This window comes from Equus quagga, chromosome 14 (genome assembly GCF_021613505.1).
Source record: "Equus quagga isolate Etosha38 chromosome 14, UCLA_HA_Equagga_1.0, whole genome shotgun sequence".
NCBI classification, from domain to species: domain Eukaryota; kingdom Metazoa; phylum Chordata; class Mammalia; order Perissodactyla; family Equidae; genus Equus; species Equus quagga.
Genome location: NC_060280.1, coordinates 19,317,059 through 19,344,347, shown reverse-complemented (window position 1 = coordinate 19,344,347; position 27,289 = coordinate 19,317,059). Strand labels below are relative to the sequence as shown.

The window sequence follows — 27,289 nt, the reverse complement described above, 5'->3', positions numbered from 1 at the left end:
TTTGTCTGTACTGTGTACTAAATGGGAAGAAAACTTGTATTTGTGCTCAGCTTTTTAAGCCAAGCCAAGTGACTCAGTCTCTAATGAACAATTAAGGTGTGAGCAGAGCATACAGATTCCAAAACCAAATGTGTAACATTCTAATTAAAAAAAATATTTTTAGCATCACTTGACATCACTTGTAGAATGTATCCAACTCTGAACTAAAACAAAACACCCCCTCATTTTAAACAGAGGTAGGCTATTTTAAACACAGGAAGAAGGCACACGTCCTCTCTAGCAATAGGAAGCTCCTCCTCACCATTCTTGAAACACAGCTATTACCAGGCCTGAATTCTCCTGGGCTTAGCATTTGCTCTGAGTTACCTTTTAAAATGCCAACATCCCAAATGGGGCAATGTTTTCCATTGTTTTAGTCATTAACTTCTGGTATGGATTCACTTTGGAGTAAGGAGCAGAACACAGAATGTACCAGAAACAGAGATACATAGGCTGGGTGCTGGAAGCAGTTTGGGGCTTAGGCTTACAGTTTAGGGACAGACAGGAGTACCGATCAGCTCCTTCCATGGGTACTCCAAATATCTTGAATGGCCTTAATAGTAACTAACATACCTTCATATCGATTTATAGCTAATCGTATATGTGGCTGTTTTTCTATAGTTTAAGTACCTTGAGAATAGTCATTGCCCTGGGTATTCACATCATTTCCTGGCTTTTTTTGGTCTTTTAGTCTGATGTATTGTGGGAAATAACCCTTTTCCTCCTCAAGGGAGGCAGCAGGCTTGGAGGTAGGTGGGCCAGGGGATAGAGGGGCTGGGAATCCCTCCAGGAAGAAGGAATAATGGACATGGCATTAGGGGCCCAAAGACAAGGCTGAAGGCTCTAACGCAGGGATGCTCTTGGCCAAATGTCTGCATCAGTGTCTAACACATACATGTCATAAACACCTTTCTTTCTCTGGTTTGCAAGAAATGTGGGTTAGGTGTACTGGTATACCTCTCTCTCTTTAATTTTACATAAGAGTTCAATTAAAAACATCCCAAGTTTGACTTAGCCAAAGGAAAGATGTGGTTTTTCCTAAAGCTTAGGTAGGCCTCGGGGCATCCAATGTACCTTTGGTGGCTGGTTTGGGGGTGAATCTAGAATCTAGAGGCATGGAACAGGAGAGACAAATGGAAGGTGAGAAAGTAAGAAGGAAAGGCTCTTAGAGCCATCTAGAAATCACACTAGTCCTGGATCCTCACTCTGCTGACAACAGAACAGGAGCCCTATAAAATATATGTTGATTAAATTTATTGTGTATCAAGAGTTTCCATCTAAAAATAATGATTTCCTCCTTAGCATCCTAGGGAGACCAAATTTTCAGTTACAGAGTGATAAAAACCCAGGGACGAACAATTCTACCTGCTCATCTCCTATATCATATAGTTTCCTGGAGCTGAAAGGCCTTTATAGAGGGCACACAATCAAGGGGAGGATGTCAGGTAGTGGGGCAACACAATATTTTTTTCTCAACTGTGAATTCTGTGTATCTGCCTGGGCCTCTCTTTCCTTGAGTTATAAGGCAAGCTGCTCCAGATTTTACCTGTGGGAACCACTCAGAGTCTCCCAGTGCTTTCAGGAAGGTCACTTCTGAGTCAGTAGGGATGGTGCTTGGGACACAAGCTCTCATCAGCTTTTTAAAACTGGCTTTCACTTGTCGGATGTCATGAAATTCAACAGGAACAAACTCACAATTTAAAGCAAATTCTAACTTGAAGTTCTGTGGATGAAGATGCAGAGAATTAGGCAGATGAAGTGCTATGGGTAAAAGATCAATGTTTTCAACAGGGCAACGCTTAATGATATATACTTAGTTGAGGCCAAGTAGCTACAGAGGCTGCAATGGGTCCAGAAAGTCAATCTTACATGGCTAATGTGTGAGTATGCCTGGAAAGAACCATTCAGTAAGTTCTAGTGGTGTGACCTGGCTTGAAGAGACTACTGTAGGTTGGAACCTGATGGAGCATATAACACCAAATATAAGCCAATGATAAGGCCATGAACCTGGAGTCTAAAGAGGAATCAATGACACATGGACAGCATGGTTAATCCAAAACTGTACACTAAGTCTTCCTAAGATGCACATTGTAATGAAAAGGTAATATACTGTTGAGATTCCAGAATCTACAAATTAAAGTTAGTAGACATACACGTTTGTTTCTTATTAAGCAAGTAAAACACAGTCATTATAAAAATGAAAAAAAAAGTAGAGCTAAACATTGAGAAGGAAATAAAAGTTACTGTCTCATCTCCCTAAGACTACAACACTGTAGTTACTATGTTAAAGTCAATGATAATTAAAAAAAATACCACAAAACATGAAAGGCTTTGTTGATTTCTAGCTTTGGGACAATATTTTTTCACTCAATACAACACATGTATCAATCTATATTTATTTGAGTACTTTTATCATTTATATCTTTAATCCATATGGAATTTATTCTATGTGAGGTTGCATTTGTAACTAAAGAAAGCTAAACTGATGGCTCATTGGTATATTTTATTTTGATTATCTAGTTGCCTAGTTCTGAAGAAGATTTAGAAGTTCTCTAACTTCTCATGCCAGAGAATGAATTAATTTTCTCATATTCTTTCTACTTTCTCCACATTCTGTCCAAATTACTCTCCTGGATAATCTGCTTTTCTAAGAGTAAAACTGCTTTCTGGAGATTAGTTGTACAACAATATGAATGTGCTTAACACTACTGAGCTGTACATGTTAAGATGGTAAATTTTATGTTGTTTGTATTTTACCACAATCAAAACAACTGCCAAGGACTTACACATACGGTCTGTTTAATGTTTCATATTGGTTTGTTCAGAGTATTTTTTAAAAGGCTTATTAAAGTTTTAAAATAAAAAGCAAAAATTCACAAGTTTTTTTTCCTTAAATAGCATTTCCAATATGTATTAAGAAAAAAAATGTCTCTTTATCTTAGTAATTCCACTTTTAGGAAGCGACCCTAAAGAAATAACCTAAAATGTAAAAAAAAAAAACCCTAGTGAATTGTATCTCAATAAAAAAAATAATAAAAAATTATATGCTTGAAAATGTGACTGCAATTTTACATACAGAAGACAAGGAAAGTAACCGAAATATCCAACAATATGGAATGCTATGCAGTCATTAAAATAATTATGAAGACTATTATACAACAGGCAAACATGTTATGGCTTGAGATAAAGAACTCAGCAGTATACGTGAGACCTTTTCTATAGGTTTTTTTTTTTTTAACTTACAGTAGATAAAAGATGGTTTACTTTTCAGGAAAACTAGGTTCCTTTCCATTTCCTAACTGCTGAGCTAAGTATGCCTATCTTATAAACCAGGAGTCATCAACCATAGTGTTGAGACACACTGTGAGGTTATAAGGAATTTGTTACTAAGTATAAGGTATTAAAGTATGTGAATTTAAAAAGGTAAATAAGGCCAATTCAAGATTATTTAGAATAAGTTCCCTTCACTTATTTGCTTTCCTATATGTTTCCTTTGTTGGAAGAAAAAGGTGTGGAGTTGCAACTAGATGGCACTGTGCTAGTTAGAATGTGGCACACATCAGACAGATATGGACCCATACTCTCCAGCCCCAACTGAATTAAGAAAAAGCAAAACTGGAAGGGAGTATACAAAAATCCTAATGACTACTGTGCTGGGATGGTGGAATTATGTTTTTTAAATATAATGCTTTACTGAAAAGAGAGAGAGAGAGAGAAAGAAAAAGAAAGAAAGAAAGAAAGCAAGAAAGAAAGGAGGGAGGGAGGGAAGGTGGGATGGTCTCAGGTGGTCAGTGCTCCTTATTCACATGTGCATGATCACACAGCTAACCTGAGGACTGCCGTGCAAAGGGAATGGCAGAGTTGAGCACTCAGCAGACAAACCTTGGGTAAGTGGTATGCTGACGTGTAGAAAGTGTCTGCTCTGAAAAAGACACTGGTGCAAGGAGGCTGTGCAGGCAACCCTGGATTACTGTTGAAAAATATTACAACCATTTTCTGGATATAATATTATCTGCTGTATCAGAAGATGTGTGCACATTTAAAAATTGAGCATTACCTGGCAGTTTCATGCGCTCTACCCTAGAGGTTGGTGACTAAGTGACTGCAGTAGTCCAGGTGGTGGGAGAAGGGCTAACAAAGGCAGCTTGCCTCTGAAGAGGTGACTCAGTCACTGGCATCTCGAGGACCAAGCATGTGGGAGCCTGCTCACAGCCTCTGTTCCATAGTTTAACTGAAAGTCTGTCTAGATAGTCCAGGGCTGACGGGAGCAGTGGACTAAACTTTGAGAGGATTTCTGAATTAACAAATGATTTTATTTCCCATACACGTGTCAGTAGTAATGAAGTTTATTTTGTAATGTGTGAACTGCAAAAACATTAAACCTGAGGAATTACTGTTGTTTTTGGAGGTAGAGACTATTTTTATAATTTATGGGACCTCAGCATAGTGCTCTTTAGCATAATAATTGAAAAGTTAGAATAAAGTTGGTTAGCATCTTATATTTTGAATTTTCTGACATGTCTTAAGACAAGTGTCTCTGTATATACAGTTTTGTGAAGTTTTAAGAAATGTAACTTAGAAAACATAGCCTTGGGCTTCCCTTGCCTCCATGCACAGTGCCATAGTCCTCTTCTTTCCCCTCTTCTACTTTGCTGTAACTTTCTTTATCAATAGGCTTACAACAACAAAACCAGCCGTTGTGCCATGGACAGAGATTCCTATGGAAATTGAACTTAGATAGTGGAAAATCACAGCCTGAATAGCCTTATTTCTTATTTCCAATATTCCTGATGTTTATGAATTTTTTATATGATCATGAGTAAGTACTTATTTTCATGGCTAATAAATATGCATAAGTATATGTATCTGTACATATATATAAATATATGGTAGATATACATACATACATATGTATGAGCTAAAAATTTCTTTGAGATTATTAACAACTCCAGGTTAAGAAGCCATGCTGCAAAAAAAAATTTCTAGGAAAGCTGTTTTATGAGGTAAATTTTATAAACTGCCTTCATGTATCCATAAAGTTTCTAAGTCAGAAAAAGAAATCTTACCCTTAGTTGGGATTTTTCGCCAAATATATAAAGGGCTGCTTGGCGTTTCAAGAGCTGGTTTTGCAGGTAGGCGCTGTTACTAAAGGAGGCAGAGTGATCCTTGCCGGCCAGCCGGGCGCCAACATCAATGAAGGGTGCTGGAGAGCTGATCAGGCGAGTGCCAGAGCGAAGACTTGCCCATACACCTTCACAAAGCCAAAATAATTGAGTGAGATAATCTGATGTGGGAATGCCACCAAATAGGGAAAAAGATGCATGCTCTGTAGGTACAGTTTTAAAGGTAAGAGTAAGTTAATTAATCTAAATAATAATGGATCATATTAGTTATCTGTCATTTACTTTTGTAACACCGAAGTATTATTTAACATAGCATTTCAAAATCACACAATCTTAGAATTGAAGTCTAAGAAGTCACCCTAGTCAATCCTATTTTTATATTTTAATGTAAAGTCAATATTTATAAGTAAATACTAAGATCACGAATGGAAAGAGTGTGCTGACACTGGGAAACGAAAAGCCTGGACAGGAGGCGATACTGAAGCCTAGGGAGGAGAACGTGGAGTAACTCAGTTTCTCAGAGCTTCATGAAAGAAGTAAGGCACATTCTTCTGCTTTAGTCAGTCAATTCAACAAGAATCTAGACTAAGAAATAAATTAGAACGTTACTAAACCTACTAAAATCTGAGGCTAGATTCAGAATTAATATTTGTGTATCATGCCAAAATGATGTAATTTTAAACTAGTAAAGATTATATTATAGTCTTTTTCTTCCCATATCCATGAAAAATAGTGAGAAGCTGTAAATTTGGTAATATGCATTTCAGAGAATTTTAGGAGGCTTTATTTAAAATTTACAGTCAGAAGCAGATGTCCTCTAAAGGAAAGGCCAAGCTAAGCTGCTAGAAAAATCTCATGTTATAAGTTGCCCTTAATTATATTAATTAGGAAAATCAAGGACTTCTATATGCGAACGAGACTATTAAATATTAAATATCCAAACACAAAGGCATATACTAAGTCTCAAATGTGACTAGTACAGAGCACCTTCAAAACAGCAGAGCCCCTTACGAGTGCCCGTGGACTGCGGTGCTCCTTCAGTGATGTGGTCACAGGGGTACAGGACACTGTCACTGTTTCCCTGAAGTGGGTTTTCTTCTCTTGATTTGGAAAGGCTCTTTGAGAAGCTTTAATCTTTGCTAAATCTTAAATCAAGCCATGTTTCGAGGTGACTAAAAGTCACTATGATAATGTCACATCTACTTCTCTTTTTTATGAGCACTTCTAGGCTCAGGAGACCAGTTCCCAAAAAAAGGTTTTGTAGGTGATTTCTGCTTAACATGGATGAATCTTTCTATATAACCTATGAGCCTGTCTTATATATTATGGCAAATTTTTGTAAATGGAATCACAGAGGAAATTCAGAATGTGGATGGGAATAAAGGATATAATTTGACAAACAAATGTGAAAAAAGTCACTTGTAACACATATGCTTTTATACAAAGACGGTTAAAAGGAGTGACACATCAGGACGGAGAATACAGTACCTTGATTATGGACTCTTGCCTTAGTTGAAGATTTGGGATTTGACTGAGTAAAACATTTATCTCTGTACCCATGCACTGGTAGGTAAGATTAAAGACAGAAGGAGGAATGAAATGCATATAGCAGCAAACATCAGAGCAAAAGAGAAGCATAGGTTATTTAATTTTTAAAATTAAGTTAACATAGGAGAAAAATGTAAATATAATAAAAGTAGAAGATCTGATTAACAAATAAAAAGCTGCAGTCACACAAAAAAGATGAACTGAGCGCCTGTTAAATGAAACTTCAGCACCTGTTTATAAATATTATAAGCACAATGAAATGGACAGCACAGCAGAGAGGGCCACTAAAAAATTATACCAAATGGAATAAGCTTTTGAAGATTGTCATTTGGTGAGAAACAAATTTATATAATAAAATTAAGGAATTTTGGGAGGGGGAGGTAAATGTTAGGAAAGCATTGGCCCTAGTCCTTAAGGAGGCTGATTGACTGGCAAACGCTATGTGTTGTACAACACGTTTGCTCCTTGAGCAAGGTCATCACATCAGGAACAAAGCTCTAGCAACCATTTGGAATAACTAAGGGCATGTTTTGCAGTAGAGCATTAAGCATTGCCACGCTATCTTCTTTTTTCTTTTTTCATTTGGAAATTACACTTATTTTCTATAAACAGACAGTTATGAGCAGCAAAAATTCATGATCCTGTGACAATACCCAATGCCACTAAAGGACAGCTTGTGATGATCAAAGTAATGACTTCTCCTAAAATCCCTACTTGCACCAAAATGATAGGCAATATTAGAGATAATACTTTTGTAATTTGAGTAATATTTTTTTTCCAACAGAAAGTGTTTCGTGACTATGGCAAACTTTATCTGGTAATAACAAAAACGGTGAGCAGTAAGTTACAGTTACATTATTTCCTGAACAAAAGGACTATTCAAGCCAGTTAAGAAAAACGACTCTGTATTTATTCAGGATTGAAAACCTTAACAGCAGTATGATTAAGCTATAGATTGCAAAACTGCATAAAATATGACAATTTCATAAAAGAAAAATCACTAGAAATGATTTTTCATTTGTCTCACTCCTTCGGAAGCAGGAAATGCAGGGCGCTGATGGCTTAGTGGCCAAGGGAAGTGAGGAAGCTAAGGGCTGCAGAGGCGCTGGCTGACTGCACAGAGTGCCACTGCAGGACAGAACACAGACCTGGGGCGGCAGGGCAAAGGCCCAGGCCTCCTGTGTGCTAGCCGACTGCTCTCCTTTCTGCCAAGGTTTTGAGCTTTCCTGTTGGAATATGGGACACTAAACACTTACAGCGCAGCTTGAGTGGTTGGTTCCTGATTCCGAGATACAGTTCCCCAAACACATCACACTTTATTATGCTAGTCACTCTGCCTGGAATGATTTCTCCCACTTCTTTACTTGACAAACTCCTTATCCCCTAAAATCCAGGAACAATGTGAACTCCTCTGAAAAGCATTCCTGACTGTCCTCAGAGTTGTAGATAGCTCTATTTGAACTCTGATCACATGGTATTGTGATTATTTGCACATTTTATTCTTCTAGATTGTGTGCTCTAAAGGGCAGAGACCTAATCGTATTTATTCTTATATCCATGCTGAGAGCCTGATATACAGGTACTGAAAACAACCGTCGATTATTTTCTTTTGGAAAATTGACACACCGTGAACTGTTGTGGTCCTCTAACTATATCTTCAACTCAATTATTTGCCATGAAAGAATGAAAAGAGGGCATTAAATAAAAAAACCATTAAATTTGTTGTTAGTGCCATTGAGTAGATTCCAACTCCCAGCAACCCTGTGGACAGCAGAGTGGAGCCCTGCCTGGATCTTTTGCGCCATCCTTGCACCTTCCAGCACTGTATCAGACAATGCTCCACTGCTATTCATAGAGTTTTCATGGCCAGTTTAGCTTTGCTTCCAGACTAAGACAAACTAAAAAGAAGGAATTCTCCAAATAGAGGCTCATTAATGAAAAACTGCCAAGTGTTTATCACATAGCAGAAAATCAGCAATGAGAAAATGATCTGTACTGATATGGGGCCAGCAGAGGGCTTTCAGAATTGGTCACCCCATCTGGCAGTCATGTAAACCAAAACCACTATTGCATTGGTGTGAGGTCTACTTAGCTTCCTGAGTGATTCCTAGGTGTCAAATATTCGTCGTGAGCATGTAACACTGGCCTGGAATTGTGTTTTTCCAAACTGCAGAGTCCCCCTTAGTGGTTTGTGAAATCACTTTAGTAGGTCAAATCAGTATTTTTGAAAAAGTGAAACAGATTAGAATTGAATGTACTATGTGCACTGCATGAGGTATAGATGAATATTGTTTCATGAAACTTTTGTTTTAGTATATATACTTTGCATTACGACTTATTCCTACCTGAACTGTGATAGAAAATGAATACGTATCTATACATATAGATATAAAATGTATTTCTTACTCTAAGTCATAATCAAAAAAGTTTGAAAGTTATTGGCCTAGACTTAGAACATATGGCATCTACCTTCTTGGCGTAGGCCAGTGAACTGCAATTGGGTTTAAGGCAATTTAAATGTAAAGGTAGACTTTCCTCCCATTTCAGCAGAGTATTAGGCAACAAAAGTGATAATAACTATAACAATAATAATGGAATTAACATTTATTGAGCTCCTATTATCAGCCAGTTACTGTTAAGTGCCTTACATATATTATTTCATTGATTCCTTGTAACTACTCTAAAGCTAGACACATACTATTTATTATCTCTATTTTACTGATGAGGACATGGAGAATTAAGAAGTTTCCTAAATTGCTTATTAGCACACACTAAGAAGTAAGGCTGTGGTTTGAATTTGACTATAACTGAACCAAACTCTAGTGTCTTGTCACCTAGGCAATCATACGACCCTGGATCTGTCCGGAAGGATCTGGCTAAGGGGACTGTTTCAGTGAAGAAGTGATGCAGTTCATCCCACCCTTGGGAATGCACTGTTGTTTAGAGCAGGAATGTTTCCGAAGCACTGGTGGTGTTCCCTCCACTCTGTTCTGACAAAGGAGAGAAAGGAAAGAATGCTTGGATTGGATATGGGGATGGGGTACCGCATTTATCAATGTGCCCTGATGCCTAGCACAGTGCATGAGATACAAGCTATACTCAGTGAATGCTGCACTGAAATGGACTGAACTAATCCTAGTCCCAGTTCTGTTATTTGCTAAGTGACCTTGGCCAATTCACTTCATCTCTCAGAGCCTCTTATAATACCTACTCTGGAGGTTATTTCACGGATAAAATAACACATGTAGAGGAACTTAAAGGGCCATAGAAATGTAAACGAGGAAAAGTTAAAAGCTGCCTCCACGTGGCTACTTCTCAAATATACCAGCTTTTATATTTTTGTATTTAAGAGGGAGTACCAATTTTCTCATGGCATTTTTCTACTCAGCAAAATAATTTATCCAAGTTGTAAGTATATGTGTTTTCCCCATGGGGCTCAAAAGCTATTTTAATTTTAAATGAAAAACAATGTGATCTATTCACATCTTCATTTTTTTCTTAACTGGTTCGTGTGTAAAACAGGTTGCTTCCCCTATCGTGGGAAGTCATCAACATGCTTGCTGAATGCAAAGTGAACACCCTGACTGAAAAAACGGTTAAGGAGAAGGTGCAGGTCAGTCTAGACTCTGGTTCATCAGAGGGGGAAAGGCACACAGTGGAAATAACATCAGAAGGAAACAGGAAGTAAGATTCTTTGACAAAGAAAGGAATAAAAAACAGTGAAAATACACAGAAGAGCAAAAAAGGAGAAGGCTAAGAGGAAGATTTAGAGCTAGGAGGCTCTTCCCATACAGGATCAATGAGGAGCCTCTGCGGAAGCGGTACCTAGCGCTCGGCAAGAATGAAGAGACTGTACTTGAGGGCAGGAACAAGGAAACGAACTACCTGCAGGGCACGCGAGTGTCTACACCTAGTCTTGCCCTGGCCAATGTGAGTGTGTGTCTGCCTGCCATGTTCATGTTAATAGGGAATCTTCTGAGACTTCCCAAACTTGCTTGCTCCAGTCCATTCCTGCTACTCTATATGAGACGAAATGACACTATCAGAAAAGACAATGGAAGAAGCTCTAGGGATCACAGAAGCAGCTGAAGGTGCCAGGAAATAGAAGTATCTCATCTTCCAATTAATGACTGAGATCTTGGAAGATTTGGCTTTAGGAGTGAAGAATTAAGAAATAGAGCAAAAAGAATGAGATTTGCATTTCGGGATCTTAGCTTAAAACACCAGAATGATGGGCATCTGGTTAGGGGCAAAAAAACTCATAAGGAAACATACTAAGTTCACAGTAATTTTCAGAAGAAAATATTTGGGAAGGGTGTCAGAAATAATAATTATGGCCTCATTGTGCATATAATGGGTCAGAAACAAATTAAATAGAAGATTTTAACCTTAAGAGGTAAATATAGCTTTCCAGGTATCTTTGAGAAGAGTAAAGAATGGACTCATAATTAGAATGTAACCATTAGTGGGGATCCCCTTGTCTAAAAAAAGCCATGAGTCTGAGGCCAATATAAAAAAACAGAAGATAATGCAGTCGAAATAGATCGGTGAATATCCATGAGCCTTAGGTACCTACATAGAAGGAGAGACAATTTTGCAGCTAAAATTTATATTATAGGTCACCTGGCCAAATGGAAGACTAGGTCACATGTTCTTGATGAAGTTTTCAAGGCAAAACACAAGAGCAGGGTGTGGGGTGAGAGGGCTTCAACTAACCAGACCTGTGCTGGAAGCTGCATTCTCCCAAAAGCTGAATGGAAAAGCTGTGCCTTGCCAACAATATAAACTTTCAGACGGTAAATGAAGCAATAAGAGGAACTGCAACCTTGGACCAAATCTGACAGAAGGAATACCAGGAACCTTAGGAGAAAGCCACTGCATTATCTTTTAGTTCATATTCACCAAGAAAGAAATGATGAGAAGAATGAGGTTTGTATCCTAAACTTTAAAACAATAGTATTTTTAAAAGTCCAAAAAAAGTCATATATGAATGTTATGGGTGATCTGTGTTCCCCACCCCCTAAATTTATATGTTGTGGTGCTAACACCCAATTAGGATGGATACTCAGAATATGACCTTATTTGGAAACAGAATTGTTGCAGATGTAATTAGTTGTTAAGATGAGGTCATACTGGAGTGAGGTGGGCTCCTAATTCAGTATGATTTCTGTCCTTATAAAACAGGGAAATTTGGAGACAGATACACAGGGAGAATGTCATGTGAAGATGAAGGCAGAGATCTGGGTGATGCTTCCACAAGCTAACGAATGCCAAAGATTGCCAGCAAACCTCCAGAAGCCAGTGGAAAGGTATGAAAAGATTCTTCCTCACAGCCCTCAGAAGGAACCAACTCTGACAATATCTTGATTTCAGACTTCTAGCCTCCAGAACTTTGAGACAATAGTTGTTTAGGCCACACAGTGTGTGGCTCTTTGTTACAGTAGCTCTAAAAAACTAATACAATGACTTTAAGGCCTAATTAGGAAGATGACTGAGGAAGGTTGAAAGCTTTCAGGAAATCCTGCAATTGCAGAAAGTTCTAATGAGGTAGGAAAAAAAGTATCCAAAGAACCAATATGACTGCCAGGAGATGTGCATAGTCATCTTGGTTTTCAAAAGGGAAAAAAGAGTATTTTGTAAAATAAAGCCTTCATGTTGATTCTAAACCAAATTCTAAAACAGGTTATTAATGGACTATTTATGATTACTTACGAAAAAGGACTAATTCCTATGATGAGTCATGCTAAACTAACCATAAAATCTTCTGTGATACAATTAACAGTTTGAAAGATTGGCAAATATTAGATTAAAGAGATTCGGAGAGATTTAGAAATATGGGCCAGGTGAGTTTTAGTAGGAGGACTAATAACCAGTATAGATTAACAGATAAGTCTCTTTCTTCAGAGAGGCTTCTATATTACTTTGCTGAAGGCTTTTGTCCTTAGCTGTGGTTTGTTCAACATTCTTTTAAACAACAAATCACATGAGAACAGTGATGAAATCTGTGGATGACAAGAGGCTTGGGAAAACAGCTAATACACTGGTGGACACAATCAAGATCCAAAGGTCTAAAAAAATAATCCATACCAAAAAAGATGAAATTTTGTAGGTATAGTATAGTATATTTAGGTCCAAAAACTAACCCTCAAGGCTGTTAAGAACAATAGCACCCGTGAAGCAGACAAAGCGATTTCAAATGATATTAATCTCAACAGGGTCAACGGAGTGATGGGGCTGTCCTCATATCTAAGGTAATCTCAGGCTGCATGAGTTCAGTTCTGTGGCGAATACACAGAATGACAAAGATGGTGAGTGGACTGCAACTATTTGAATTGGGAATATTTAGAGTTAATGAAAGTTCTCAGAGAGAAAAGATGAGAATGGTTTTTAAATCTGAAGGGCTGTAGTGAGGGAGATTAGATTTAGAATTTTCTCACTTTAGAGGGCAGAGCTAGGGTCAATATGTAAAAGTTACATGGTGGTAGATTTTTAGATCAATATGAGAAAGAATTTTCTAACAAATAAAGTTGCTTACAAACAAAAGGGACTACTTTTGGGAAGAAATGAGTTTCCCACCACGGACGGTGTTCAAGTAGAACCAAGATCACTCACTTGGTATGTTTTCAAGGGGATTCAGCATTGCATGCAGGTGAGAGGAAGATTCTAAGATTCTATGACTCTATTGTGAAGCAGTGGGACTTTACAATCCAGATACCTGGTCTGGAATTTCCTTTGCAAAGTAAAAAAAACCCAACACAAACCTCCAGAGACAAAAGTAGGCCACTCTTTGGAGCTAAAAGAGCCATATTCAGCCTTTCTCTATTTCCTCACACCAGCAGCTACAGTCCAGAGGAAAGAGTAACCTGGATATCATTCTCTCTTATTCCCCAAACCAGCATTTCAGAGAACAGGAGTAAACATAACCGGTATTGGAGGTACAGCCCTTGGGTCTGGGATCACTTCTCTCTAGCTGTTTATGTTTCTGTGATCAGCCCTTCTACCCCGGAAACCTGAAGCATCATGGAGTGCTCCCAGGGCTGATTCACCATTTAGACATGCTCCCCTCACCTCCCAATGCTTCCAAACCCACCAACAGATAAGATTTCAGCAATTATTATACCTCTTGTCCCACAAGGCTTAACTCATCTGTCACCATGCTAGTAACAAATCTGATCATTCCTTCAGAAAAGGGTAATTAAGAACAATTTGAACCATAATCAGTTGATTTAAAGTATCACTATCTAGAAAAAAGTTTTCTGCTTTTAAGGTTGTATCAGTGCTCAGTCATAAAATCAATCTTACTAACCTCCTCGAGCAAAGCTATTGGATGGGTTTACATCCAAATGTCCTGGCACTACCTGCTTAAGCACAGTGGACATTCTTGAAGTCCTCCTTTCAGTCCCTAAAGTCAGCCAAAAAGAAGAACAAAAACCATGTCGTTCGGGTTAACATTACTCAAATGACAAAAAGTTATCTTCATGGGTAGCATGTCTAATTGCTGCCAAACATTGTACTTTTTAAGTACCCAAAGCTTCAACAGAGCTAACAAGGCACTGTTACTATTTCCTCAAAGATACACACATTTGCAAGATTACAGAGAGTTAGGTTTGGCAAGTGCAATCAGAGAATTTAATGATAAATGAAGCAAGGCATGCATGGTGTTACTTTACAAGAAAAGCCACTTTCTGCTTATGTTGAGCTAATTCAAATAGCTGATTAAGCCAGGGAGACCAGCTTCTCAAGTCACATGCTCCTGTGTCTAACACATTAGGGTTACCTCTACATGAACCCTTTGGGGTTCCATCACATGATAACTGAAACAAAATATTAGTACAAGTCTTAATGGCTTCATCCAAATCTAGTGAAAACAAACTGTACTGCAAATCATAAAAGGCTGCAGAAATTTTTGGAATTTCAAACTTAAAAAATGATGATTTTAATAAATATACTTTTAATAAACAGATGTTCAACTTATCCATTCAACTTTGTAACAGTATTTTAAAGTCTATGTAAAACAAATTCTAGGAAAAAAACCCCAGATGACCTTATGTTCCCCACCTCCTCCCCTATTACTCTTTTAAAAAAGAAATACTTGAATCTCGAAATTTGGTTACTAAGTTTACTAGAAACTAATAGCGGTACCCTGCCTTCTAAGTAAAAGGAACTAAAGTTATAGCCCCACAAGGTAAAACTTTGAGGGGTCATGTTGACAAAACAGTGCAAATAACTAAAGAGACAAACCCTAGGAATGAATCTGACCTTTCACAGCTGTCAAGAAGAAAAGCATTATCAAATCTTACCTGGAGACAGAGCAAGTGCTGGCCTGACAGTAAGGGTGTTATTGCCACTGAGTTTCTGATGGACAGAAACTGCATTCAGTAAGGCTTGCAAGTACTTTTCTTGTTCTATGCTACTGGAAGATTCTAAAGAGGAGGTAGGAGCTATAAAAGGAAAAGATATTGAATAAAACAAACTGCCTCTATATTAATAAAAGAGGTTTTTATATCTATACGTACTTTGTTTATTCTTTCTATATACAGTGTCCAAGTCACCACACCTAAATATGGGAACCAGTCCCAATTAAAGCTCCAAACTATCAAACAGCTAATCCTCCCATGATATTGGTTTCACCACACCTACTTCTTGATTGCCTCATCATCCTCCCAGAAAGAGCCCAGGTCTGGAAAACAGCAGAGGGCTATCTTTCCAAGCACAGGTGTAGTTTCTCATTAGCCAAACAATTCAAAATGAAGATTCACAAAAGACATCATCTCCTTGATGATCTCCCCCAACCATCCCATCCATGCTACTGTTTGGGAGCAGAGGACAGAGTGGGTTCCCTTGGCATCCCAAAACAGGCAGAAGTGAGAACTTCCCAATACCAGTAGCTTTATTCCAATTCTGCCACATAGGCCTAACTGGGGACATGAACTTGTAGGGGTTTATTGTAGGAAGAGTGGAGGAAGATGGGCAGAAGACAGCAGCAGCTACTGGTAGATTCCCTGGTCCTTCTAAAAGATGGGCAAAAAGAGCCAGCCCTGATGGCCCAGCGGTCAAAGTTTGGCACCCTCTGCTTTGGTGGCCTGGGTTTGGTTCCTGGGTGTGGAACTACACCACTCGTCTGTCAGTAGCCATGTTGTGGTGGTGGCTCACACAGAAGAATAAGAAGAACACATGACTATACACAACTATGCACTGGGGCTTTGTTGGGGGAAAAGGAAGAAAAAAGGAGGAAGATTGTCAACAGATGTTAGCTTAGGGTGAATATTCCCCCTGCAAAATAAACAAATAAATAAAAAATAAAAGAGGGGCAAAAAGTATGCACAGACGGAAACAATTGTGAGAGCAATTTTGGGTTGGAGGGAGTCTCAGTGTGGTTTGTGTGGAGTAAAACAGTATCACTGAAATTGGCCCAGGCATTTTAAAGAGGCATCAGGAGGGACTCACTAGAAGGACAATAGATATTAACAAATTTTCTTACAATCTGAATAGGAAATAAAGAATTAGTAATATATTATTAGATTTTATCATCTTTAAGATGCCAATTATATTTTATAAACTTAAGATGTCATCAATTATAAGATGCACCATTATTTTATGTAATAAGAATAAAAAACTCTGCCACTTAAAATATGACATAATTCTTTCTGATCACATCAATTGTAAGATGCATCCTGATTTCAAAGCTATTAAAATGAGAAAAAATGTGTGAGATCAAAAATATGAAATATAGTAAAATTATATTAGATTAAGAAAATGAAAAAACAATGGAATAAAAAATTTTCAATTTTTCCAACCAACAGCTCAGTGATATGCTCATCCATGTTCCTGAGATGATTCACTCACTTTATGTAACTTACATCTGCTGTGTTCTATTATACCTACTATGTGGCTTGGAAAGATTCCTCAGGGCAGAAACAGTTAAAAGCCAAGTGCCTTCAATTACACCAATGTTGAGACTCTAAGCCAGGTGAATAATAATAATAATAATAGTAACAATAATAATAATAATAATATAGTGTTGTGTGTGTGCTTCCCTCAGTCAACTGAATGATCAAAAACACACTGGCCAACTTTTAACTTTCAGGAGGGAAATGGATGAGAATAAAGAAGAAATATTAAAAAGCACATGATTCTATCTGCTGAACCATAGAACTTGAGTTACCTCATTTCTAAAGAGATTGGATCTGATATCTTAGTGGTCCATTGTTTAATTTTATTGAGCATCTACTATAAGCTAGAAGTTATGAGGAAGGTCAGCAAAATATAGCTCTTGACTGACTTCAAGATCTCAGACATGGTGTTCAAAAATATCCTCAGAAAAAGAAACAGGAGCACTTACGATTTCTGTTTTCTGAAGTTTTTTGGCCACTGTCTAGCTTTCTAAAAACCTCTTTGCCTCTGAGCTCCTAAAGCAGCATTTTGGTCATTAGTTTGCTGACTTGTTTTTGTGTGTGCATGTGACTTGTAGGAATGAGAGAGGGTGTCTCATATCATGTGGGACAGAATCCCTACTTGCCTCTGAAGCTGCTAAATATATTTGGACGCTTCCCTGAAGAAAAGAAAAAGATTAGTATAATCTAGTTTCCATCTGTGGATACTCTGGTTTGTTGAAACGAAAATAGCCTAGAATCAAAGACTCATGTTAATTTCTATTAAAATCCAAAAATAGACAGACATATTAAGTAAGATGTCAAATTCAAGGTGGAGTCCCATAGTGTCAGGTGTAGTTCCTGTTTAAGTTGTACATGTTGTATATAACACAGTGGAAAAGTCTACACGTGAGACACTTAATGAAAGGGCACAACTGGAATTCCCAGATTTTACTATCTTTATTTCTAGGAATACTCTGAAGTGAAAGGATCGTCATCATGCTGTAGAGAAATGCTTACCTGCCTGAGGGGAGTTCTGAGATTTGAAAAGACCGACTACTCCCTTCCCATGGAATCCTCCAGCTCGGAGGAGCAGGGTACTGCTTCTTGAGTTCTTCCAACACACAACAGGCAGGCGATTGTGTCGATAGCAGCGGGCTACTCTTGGTAAACTGCTGTCCTGTACAGCTTGAGGTACAACTAAAAGGCCAGGATAGCTTCAGGGACACGGAAGGGAGAAAGAACGATTTGGGTGGGTGAGGAGGGATGGGGAGAGGAGAAGGGAAGGCAAATGGGGAGAGAGAGAATACAAGAATATGAAAATCAAAATATGGTGATTTTCTAAGACTCAGAAACATATTGGTTGAAGGGTAAGACATATATTTCAAAACTTGGAATTTAGTTTCAACTCAGTTCTTCAGGGGTTCAGAAGAAAAGGCCTAGATGATGAAAACAGCTAACTCATCCACTAGTCTGTAGTTTTTTTGAAATAAGCCCCCTTCAGTGATACTGCAGACTTTTGCTGAATAACCTAAGCTTAGAAAATAAAAATGTTATATAGGATTGTTAAAAAGGCCTCTGTTAAACTGATGATTTCCCTTGTCTCATATACTAGTTTTTGTCAGCTTGAAATAAAGATCTTAAGATTAACGTATTAATGTCAACTTTACAAGAATTACAAGTCAAACTGTCAACTCATTAGATTGCTGAATGACAACAGAGAATGGAGTACACTAATATTACACTGCCTGTGATGGTGAAAGGATTAAATATCAAAACCAAAGGACTTTTGATATGAGAACAATATGTTCAAGTGTCAAGGTGAGCTTAAATATTTTATTAACACTATGTATTGATAATTAAAAAAAAGATTAGCTCATAAAGTTACAGGATATGATATTGGGAAAACAAAAAACAGACAAGAGAACCTTGTTTTTACAGATTAGTAAGTACAACAAGATAGGCAGGTTTCAGAGTCATTTCTTTCCTTTAGTTTATTTAGAAATAGTACACTAAAGAGATTTCACATTAATAACCTCTCGACTTCTGATCCCATATTTTTTGTGCATGTGGGTGATTTTTTTATTGTGGTAAAATACACCTAACATAAAATTTAACATTTTAATGATTTTTAAGTGTACAAATCAGTGACATTCAGCACATTCACCATATTGTGCAATCATCACAACTATCTGTTTTCCAGAACTTCTAATTCCTTAACTTGCTATAACCCACTGCTGAGGAAGGAGGAGGGAGAGGCAATCTAGTGTATGGTCATGTAAATCATAACCTTCCACGACTTTAGTGAATGCCAAACTAACCCTCCATACTCGACCAGAGATAACTTGGAGGCATTCTGAAAGCCTAGCATTTTGCTGCTTTAGGAAGTTATAGGCCGTATTTTTCTAATACTACAAACTGATAAGGAATCCTAACTGTAGACTAATCATTCACAAAGACTGGGAAAGCAGTTGCATTATTAGGGCCCTCTATTTCTAATTCCACTTTAATATCTGTTTTCCCCTGACTTGCTTCCAGATACAATGATTTTGTGTATTAGATAAGGGAGTAATGCTTAATGGCTTCAGGTGTCATTTCAGTAACTGGGAGAGAAACAGCACACCCCTTCACTCCCTGTCCCCTATAGTGGCTGTCCTCTCCTTCCACAGGACAGGAGCACCACAGACCATGCTCTGCTACACACAGGATCTAAGACCTTCCTGCTCCCAGGCATGGACCTGAGTGACAGCTGGATAGCCACTGGTGCTGGGGCAAACTGTTGAGCCCGAAGATCAACAGAAGCTACTCAGTACCAGTCTCACTGAGCAATGAAAGACACATCTATTTACCCTGCCACCTGGAGCCATCAGTCCTGGGCTCCACAGTAAGCCTCAAGAGGTAGACTGGGCTTCTGGAGTTGCTGTGGAAAGATTTTAATCAAAGAATAACACACTTACAAACGCTCGAAACATAAATGAAAGAACACAAAAAGAAATCTGTATCACTACCACCTAGGTCAAGAAATGGACCATTACCAGCATCCAATAAGATCCCTTTGTGTCTCCTCCCAATTACCCTCTCTCCCTCCTCCTCCAAGATTATCACTATCCTTGACTACCAACAACATGGATGAGTTTTGCCTGATTTTGAATTTTAGAAAAAAGGAACCAACAGGATTTATTCTTTTGTGTCTGGCTTCTTTTGCTCAACATTATGTCTGTGAGATTCATCCATGTTATTGTATACAGCTGCAGTTTGCTCATTTTCATTGCTGTATAGTATCTCACTACGTGATCACACTACTATTTATTTATCCATTCTTCTATTGTCAACTTTGAGTAGTTTCTAGTTCTTGACTATGTAAGAAGAATGTTGCCATGAACATCCTTGCAGATGTCTTTTGGGAGCACAAATGCATTTCCACTGGAAATTCTACTCCATCTAGGAGCAGAATATTTTTTTTTTAAAGATTGGCACCTGAGCTAATATCTGTTGCCAATCTTTTTTCTTTCTTCTTCTTCTTCTCCCCAAAGCCCCCCAGTACATAGTTGTATATTCTAGTTGTAGGTCCTTCCAGTTGTGCTATGTGGCACACCACCTCAGCATGGCCTGATGAGCAGTGCCATGTCTGCACCCAGGATCCAAACTGGCGAAATCCTGGGTCGCTGAAGTGGAGCATGTGAACTTAACCACTCAGCCACGGGGCTGGCCCCAGGAGTAGAATTTTATTAGATCTAATTTCATTCAATATTAAACATCTAGGAGTAAATGCTTATTAGATGCTGGTAGACAGCTTTCCAAAGTTGTTTAACCAATTTACAGTCCCACCAGCAATAATCAAGAGTTCCATTTGCTCGACACTCTTACTAGCATTTTGTATTGTTGGTCCTCTAAATTCAAGCCATTTTTGCAGGTATAAAGTAGTCTCATTGGGGCTTTAATTTGCATTTATCTGAAGAATAACAGGCTGAGCATCTTTTCAACCTATTCTTTTCTTGGCTGCCACAATATCCTCTTTTATGAGGTGCCTGTTTAAGTCTCCTGTCACTTTTTATTGCCTTTTTACTTTCTTAATGTTATCTTCTTATGTACAGAAGTTCTTAATTCATCAATCTTTTACTTTATGCATAGTGCTTTTCCTGTCCTAAGAAATCTCTCCCTACTTCAAGGTCATGAAGATATTCTCCTATCTTCTAGAAGCTTTGTTTTAGCCTTTTACATGTAGATCTACAGGATCAATGGGGTGTAAAGTAGGGGTCAAAATTTTTTTTTTCTCATATGGATAGCTAGCACTATTTGTTGAAAAAACATCTTTTATCCACTGCTCTTAAGTGCTATGTTTATTTTCAATTAAGTGTTCATATATGTTGAACTGTTTCTATATTCCGTATTTTGCTCCAAATGATCTGTTTGTCTATCCTTGCACCAATCCCATAGTGTCTTAATTACTGTAGCTTTATAAAAAGTCTTAATATCCTGTAGTGTTATTCTATAACTATCCTGACTACTCTTGGTCTTTTGCATTTTTATATAACCCTTAGAATCATCTTTTCAATTTCTGTAAACATTTTGCTGGGATTTTGATTGGGACTACATTGAATCTATAGATCAATTTCTGGAGAAATTATAGTTTTAGAGCACTGACTATTCTAATCCAAGAACATGAAATATCTATTTATATCCTTAAATGATCCTCAATATGATTCTGACTGTTCTGTGTAGAGGTCTTATACATCTTTTATTAGATTATTCCTAAATATTTAAGGTTTTTTAGTGGTAACTCTAAATAGTATCAGTAGTACCAAAATAACATCACTTAAAATTTCACTTTTTAATTATTTGTTTTTGGTATATATATGACTAATTTTTGTATAATGACCTTGTACCAATGATCTTACTAAGTTCACTTGTTAATTTTAAAAGTTTATCTGTAGATTCCTTCAGATTTTCTATATATACATAATCAAGCAATCTGTGAATAATGATAGTTTTCTTTCTTTTCAATCTTTATACTTTTTATTATTTACTTTTCTAGTTTTTCTGCACTTCCTAGGGCTTCTAGTGCAACGCTGAATACAAGTGGTGATAGTGGGCATTCTTGTCTTGTCTTGATCTCAGAGTAAAAGTTTTCAATATCTTAGCATTAATTAAGTTTTGCTGTAGGATTTTCTTAGACACTTACTAGATTAAGGAGCTTGCCTTGTATTTCTAACTTGCTAAGAGCTTTTTTTTAATCACTAATGTATATTATGTTTTATAAAATGATTTTCCGTATATAATAAACATATTTTCCCTCTTAATTCTTTTAACGTGGTAAATTATACTGATTACCTTTCAATTGTCAAGCCAGTTCTGTATTCTTATAATAAACTCCACTTGGTCATAATTGTGTGTGAAATGAACCTTTGTCATTATGAATCATCCTTCTTTACTGCTGGTAAAATCTACTTTGATATTCATGTAGTGACAACAGCTTTTGTAAAGATAGTTTTGCATGGGGTATTTGTTCTGTTCTTTTACTTTCAACCTTTTTATATTCTTGTATATTAATATATCCCTTAAAAGCAGCATAAAGCTCTAAAAAAATTCTAACAATCTTTTTCTTTTAGCTGGAACATTTAGTCAACTTATAAGTAACGTAATTACCGATATATTTGAATTTAAATTTACCATGTTACTATTTGCTTTCTATTTGTTCCACCTGTTCCACATTCCCTTTTCTCTCCTTTCTAGCCTTCTTTCGGAGTATTTTTTATTATTCTATTTTCTTCCTTCCAATAGCTTGAGGGACATATATCATCACAAACGCTTTATATAACAAGTGTTCTAATAAGTGGTCTATTAAAATTTTATTTTGTTTCTGACAGACTGAAATGGTAAGTGAGGCCTTTTTTCTCACTGGCAGGCATGATTTCGATAGCAAGCTTCCCAGACAGCAGGACATCACACCCCTGACACCACCACTTACACTCACCTACAAAGAGAAATGTGTTAGAAAGACAGAGTATTCAGGAAAACTACTGCGCACTCAACAGAATCACAGCCTTTCAGGACTTAATGCAAAATTTTTCTTTGACCCAAATCTCAAACTATATTCCCAACTTGTTTCTCAAGTTTCACATCGTTATTTGTAAATTTAAATTGTCATTTAAAATGAAATAACTGTAGTGCTTCCAGAACACCTATCTCTGGGGACCTTGCTCTTATTTTCTGGCATTTTCCTCTCTCTCTGGGCTACAGATGCAAATAGCCCATTCAAGACTCAAAGAGAAGAAAGGAAAGAAGGTCTCCCTTTGGAGCCCATAACAGTCTTACCTCCGGCAGAGTGAATACATCCTGTTGGAAGCAGTGATTCGAAAATACTCTGGTTTTGAGCGAGAAGAGCTGCCACTTATGGTTCCCAAACCTAAACGCTGATAGTCTCTGAAACAAGCTTTTTCCACTAACTGTTCCATTGTGGACTTCTCGGAGGCCTTCAGAGTGGTGCTTGTGGGGAGTTCGCTGTCATCTGAAACTGGGATGGCAGAAACAGGTTTGGGAGAAATGATAGAGCTCAGGAAAGGATTAAAAACTTTCTTTTGAAAGGATCCTTAAACCAAGAGAGATTTATATTAGGGCCACAGGGACACTGTGCATCACAAAGTAAATCATATAACCTCTACGAGGAGGAGTCATTATGCTCAAACACAAATTAAAATTGCAATGGATAGTCAGGAAATAAGACATCAGGAGCTCAATTAACTTAAAATGTCAGAGAAATTAACCCATATTTTTCTGTTTCAGTCAGGCTTGCTTATCAATGCCAAAGTGTAGTGACTTCTATTTAGGACTCTATAGAATAAACACTCAAACTTTGTCAGAGGCTAACCCATCAGTAAAATTAATATTTAATACAATCACCACACAAATTCATCACCCAGGTTTCAGTTAACTTTTCAGAACATAAACTTTTATTAGAAATTTCTAGATTAAGCAGAAGTTCACTAGCGGGAAAAGACCTTTCTTAGAGAGGCATGAAGAAGTTATACTTTTTTGTGGAAATATTTTTGTCAGAGGATGTGGTATACATGGGAAACTCCCTCACAATTTTGCAATCACAGGTTACAGAATCCTTTAAGATTTTAGATGTGGAAGAATTTACACAATAATCAAGTATTTTAGAGAGTATTAGAAAAAACTCCCAATTTTCCTAATTGGTACTGCATGTTCCACCTAAAAAATTCCATGTTAAAAACTGTCCTAATTTATTTTTAAAGTGAGAGAAGTCAAATTAAGCTTTTGAAGTTTTTGGAAATGTGCCCAAAATTTTAACGTGAAAAGGAAGAATATGGCTCTCTTCCATTAACAGGGAAAAAAGAAAAACCTAACAGCTTATCTGTACAAATAAAAGACTTCGTATTTTAGTTTGTGAACTTCACAGTGCAAATACATTATCAGGTATCAGTTTTGTGTTGACCTTTTATTTTCAGAGGAGCAAAGAACATTACATAATTTGGTCTTTAGGTGGACTATCATAGAATAGTTTGGTTCTGTGAAATCACAAAAACTTCAGATTAGAAGAGTCCACAGTGAAGGGTAGCAGTAAATGTTTTATAGCTTTCCTTGTGTGAGGAGGCCAGGGTTCCAACAAACGGTCCTTTCAAGTAATGCAATGGTGGGTCTTTCATCGCCCCTAGAGGCAAGCTTGTAGTACACATAGTGAAATGAGACCTTCAGCCAGTGATCTCTCTAAAGATGAAGTTTCTTTCTTTAAAATACTGTTGTTGTTGTTATTATTAGTAGAAGAAGGAGTAGTTGTATAATCACTGGCAGTTGATTCTAACATCCTGAGAAGCAAAAAGGGTGCAATTCATGCTGTCTCCCATTAGATCAGATTCTTGCTAGTGTTAATTCCATAAGCATACTTGATAGTGGGTTAAAGAATAAAAAACAGTCAATAAGACATTTTGCTCCCGGTTTTCTGCCTCTATTTTCCCAACTGAGAGGTAGCTTAACTTCCCAGATTCTGTTCTTTTAAATATTTAGCAGACTTTTTTCTCTTATCTAAGAACCCCTTCATCTCAGGTCCCCCACTTTGATTAAGAGCACCCACAATGTTCTTATCCAAACCCAAAATCTTCAGCTTCAAATATGCAGTGTCCTTATTTCCTTCTTCCTATTCCATAACAATAAGATACAGGTGACTACTTCACATCTAAATTTCCTGTACAGTGGGTTTCTTTCTTTCTCTCTTTGATAAAACCCACATAACCAGGGCCAATTAGCTCTATGGATTTAGTAAAGGGGGAGAAGTGGAATATCACAAAATCTTATCCGAACAATGGAATATTGGGAAAATAAAAATTTTTTTTATCCAGTTCCGAGAAGCTAGTAAGTGCCTCCAATCTGCTTATTACACCTAGGTTTTCGTGAGTCAAAGTTGAAGCACAACTCCGTCTTAGTTTTTTATTTTTGTTCATAAAAGTAGAAAAAATAAAATTGATTCACGAAGGAAAAAAAGAGTTGTCACATACCAGATACGTCATCTTCTTCATTCCATCCAGGACGATTCACTCTCTCTTCCACAATTGTCCCTGTCCTCCTCTTCAATAAATACTGCCGCCCAATTGTCATTTTCCCTGCCCTTTTGGCACCTTTCACAATTGTTTTTGAGAAGGTGCTACAAATCATAAAACCAAAGAGAATGCCAATTTATTATGAAGATATCACTTATATTTTTTGATACCTACATAGTTCAATTTGTTTCTTCTCCATTCCCACAAGCCACCATTATTGACCAGAACTTCATTAAGCCTCTCCTTTAGATCACTTTTTACATAATAGCAGGCTAATTTCCTATAAAACACTGTTGTCATTAGGACACTGTTTTAGGCAAAAAGTGCAAGAACCTAGATGACATAAACTACTTACCACCCCAAATCTAAACTCCCTGGTTTGGCTTTTTGGTTGAGCACACCCCTAACCCACTCTGGGTATCCATGCCACTGCTTCCACCCGTCCCCACAAGCCATGCCTGTGGCAGTCCTCCTGCATGGAAAGCCAGCCTGTCCCCTTCTCTACTGATTCCAACTCTCTTTCTACTAACTCATAGGCTTCTCTCTGAGATTGTATGACAATTAGAGTTGGCAACACCTTTACTTATTTCTTAAATGTCTTAAGTGTATGTGTGGTGTCCTGCCTTCTGATGCTATAAACCTTCTGAGAAATAGAAAAGAGTAATATAATTCCCCTTTTTGAGAGGAGAAAAAAAGAGGAAATCAGCAATTTGAGTATCCTTTTGAGAAACAGCTTTAATTAAAGGGAAGCTAGGTTGTAAATTACTTGGACCTAAAAATACTTTATTTAAACAGTTTACCTTTTCTTGCTGATAGAACATCCGGGTACAGAGTATTTACAATGCACAGAATTAAACAAAGGACCTATTTCCTGAATGATCATACTGAGACGGAGGTTTTAAGTAAGACTGTTTTTTATTGTGCTCTTCTCTACCATAAAGAAGAGACCTCTTTCTGTTTTCCTGGCATTTGGTGAAAGGTGATAAGAATTCTTTTATTGTCATACAGTTTTACCAGACCCTGTTTTTAGTCATCTGAAATGTAACTCTGAGGGTTATGAAACATGTTTTAGATAATTGTTAGAAATTTCAAAATATTGGTATTTCCTAAATTAAATCTATTGTAAATCACTTCAGGTGTAACAATATAAACTCAATGGGATTTCTGAAATTTTATTCCAGCTAGAGCTATATCCTTTGTTTTAAATACACAAAACAATTCTAAGATATTTTAAATTTTAAATTTGCTATATCTCTGTTGCAGCTGGATAGAATAAGCTTGATATAATAAACTTAATTATATATATTATACATGTAATTTTCCCCTAATAGTTTCTAAACATAAAACACCATACAAATCTTTGTTTGTTCCATAGAGGGCTAGGATAAAATATTATAGGTCCCTCTGTGACCCCACAGTGCTAAAATGAGAAGCTTGGCTCACTGTCATAAATACCTAGGAAGCTGTTCTTGTTTCAGCATACCATTCCTGGATATGTGTGTTCTCCTTTGCTTATCAGGTAACAGTGGCACAGGTGGCTAGCTATGCAATCGAGAAACGACACAACATCTGGAACCTCACCTCTTCTATAACCCCCAGCATACCTCACTTTCAGGCAAAGGATAAGCCTTTTCTCCAAAGTCTGTAGAGCAATTCCTAATCTGTAATTTATACTGGCAGATGCTCAAATTACATTAATTTCAGGTAATTAATGAGGATGACTTGAAATTTTAGCCCCTATATTTTATCACTAAATGAAGAGAATTTTAAAGCAATTCTAACTTTGTAATAACTAAAATTTAAAGTTTCAACATAAATTCCTAAAAATTTTCATCAGAAAATGAGGGTTCCTAAAGGAATATGACAACTAAATGCAATGCCTGATCCCAGATTGGATCCTGTACGAGGAAGGAAAAAAAGTAGCTATAAAGGATCATAAGCAAAATTTGAATATGAACTTTGGGTTAGATAAAAGTTTTATACCAATTAAATTTCCTGGTATTGATTATTGTACTGTGGTTATAAAAGATAATGTCTTTGTTCATAGGAAATATATTGACGTATTTCAGGATAAAGGAGTATCTATATAACTGAAATGGTTTAGAAAAATATACCTATGTCAATTATACTTCAATAAAAAATACATATGAGA

General features: G+C 37.1%; 1 protein-coding gene across 5 annotated transcripts in view; it reads right to left on the bottom strand.

Annotated features, from left to right (window-relative positions):
• Positions 1-27,289, bottom strand: part of SBF2 (SET binding factor 2) — a 463,187-nt gene that overhangs the window by 31,052 nt on the left and 404,846 nt on the right. For 2 of the 5 annotated variants that reach the window (XM_046684984.1, XM_046684985.1), the window contains 7 exons: positions 25,096-25,241; positions 22,898-23,096; positions 17,603-17,799; positions 15,011-15,151; positions 14,017-14,112; positions 5,106-5,290; positions 1,586-1,762 (listed from right to left, as the gene is read on the bottom strand). In XM_046684984.1, the coding sequence (XP_046540940.1) occupies positions 1,586-1,762; positions 5,106-5,290; positions 14,017-14,112; positions 15,011-15,151; positions 17,603-17,799; positions 22,898-23,096; positions 25,096-25,241 (1,141 nt within the window). The remainder of the gene's footprint in view (positions 1-1,585; positions 1,763-5,105; positions 5,291-14,016; positions 14,113-15,010; positions 15,152-17,602; positions 17,800-22,897; positions 23,097-25,095; positions 25,242-27,289) is intronic. The other 3 variants (XM_046684986.1, XM_046684987.1, XM_046684988.1) reach the window with 2 other exon arrangements.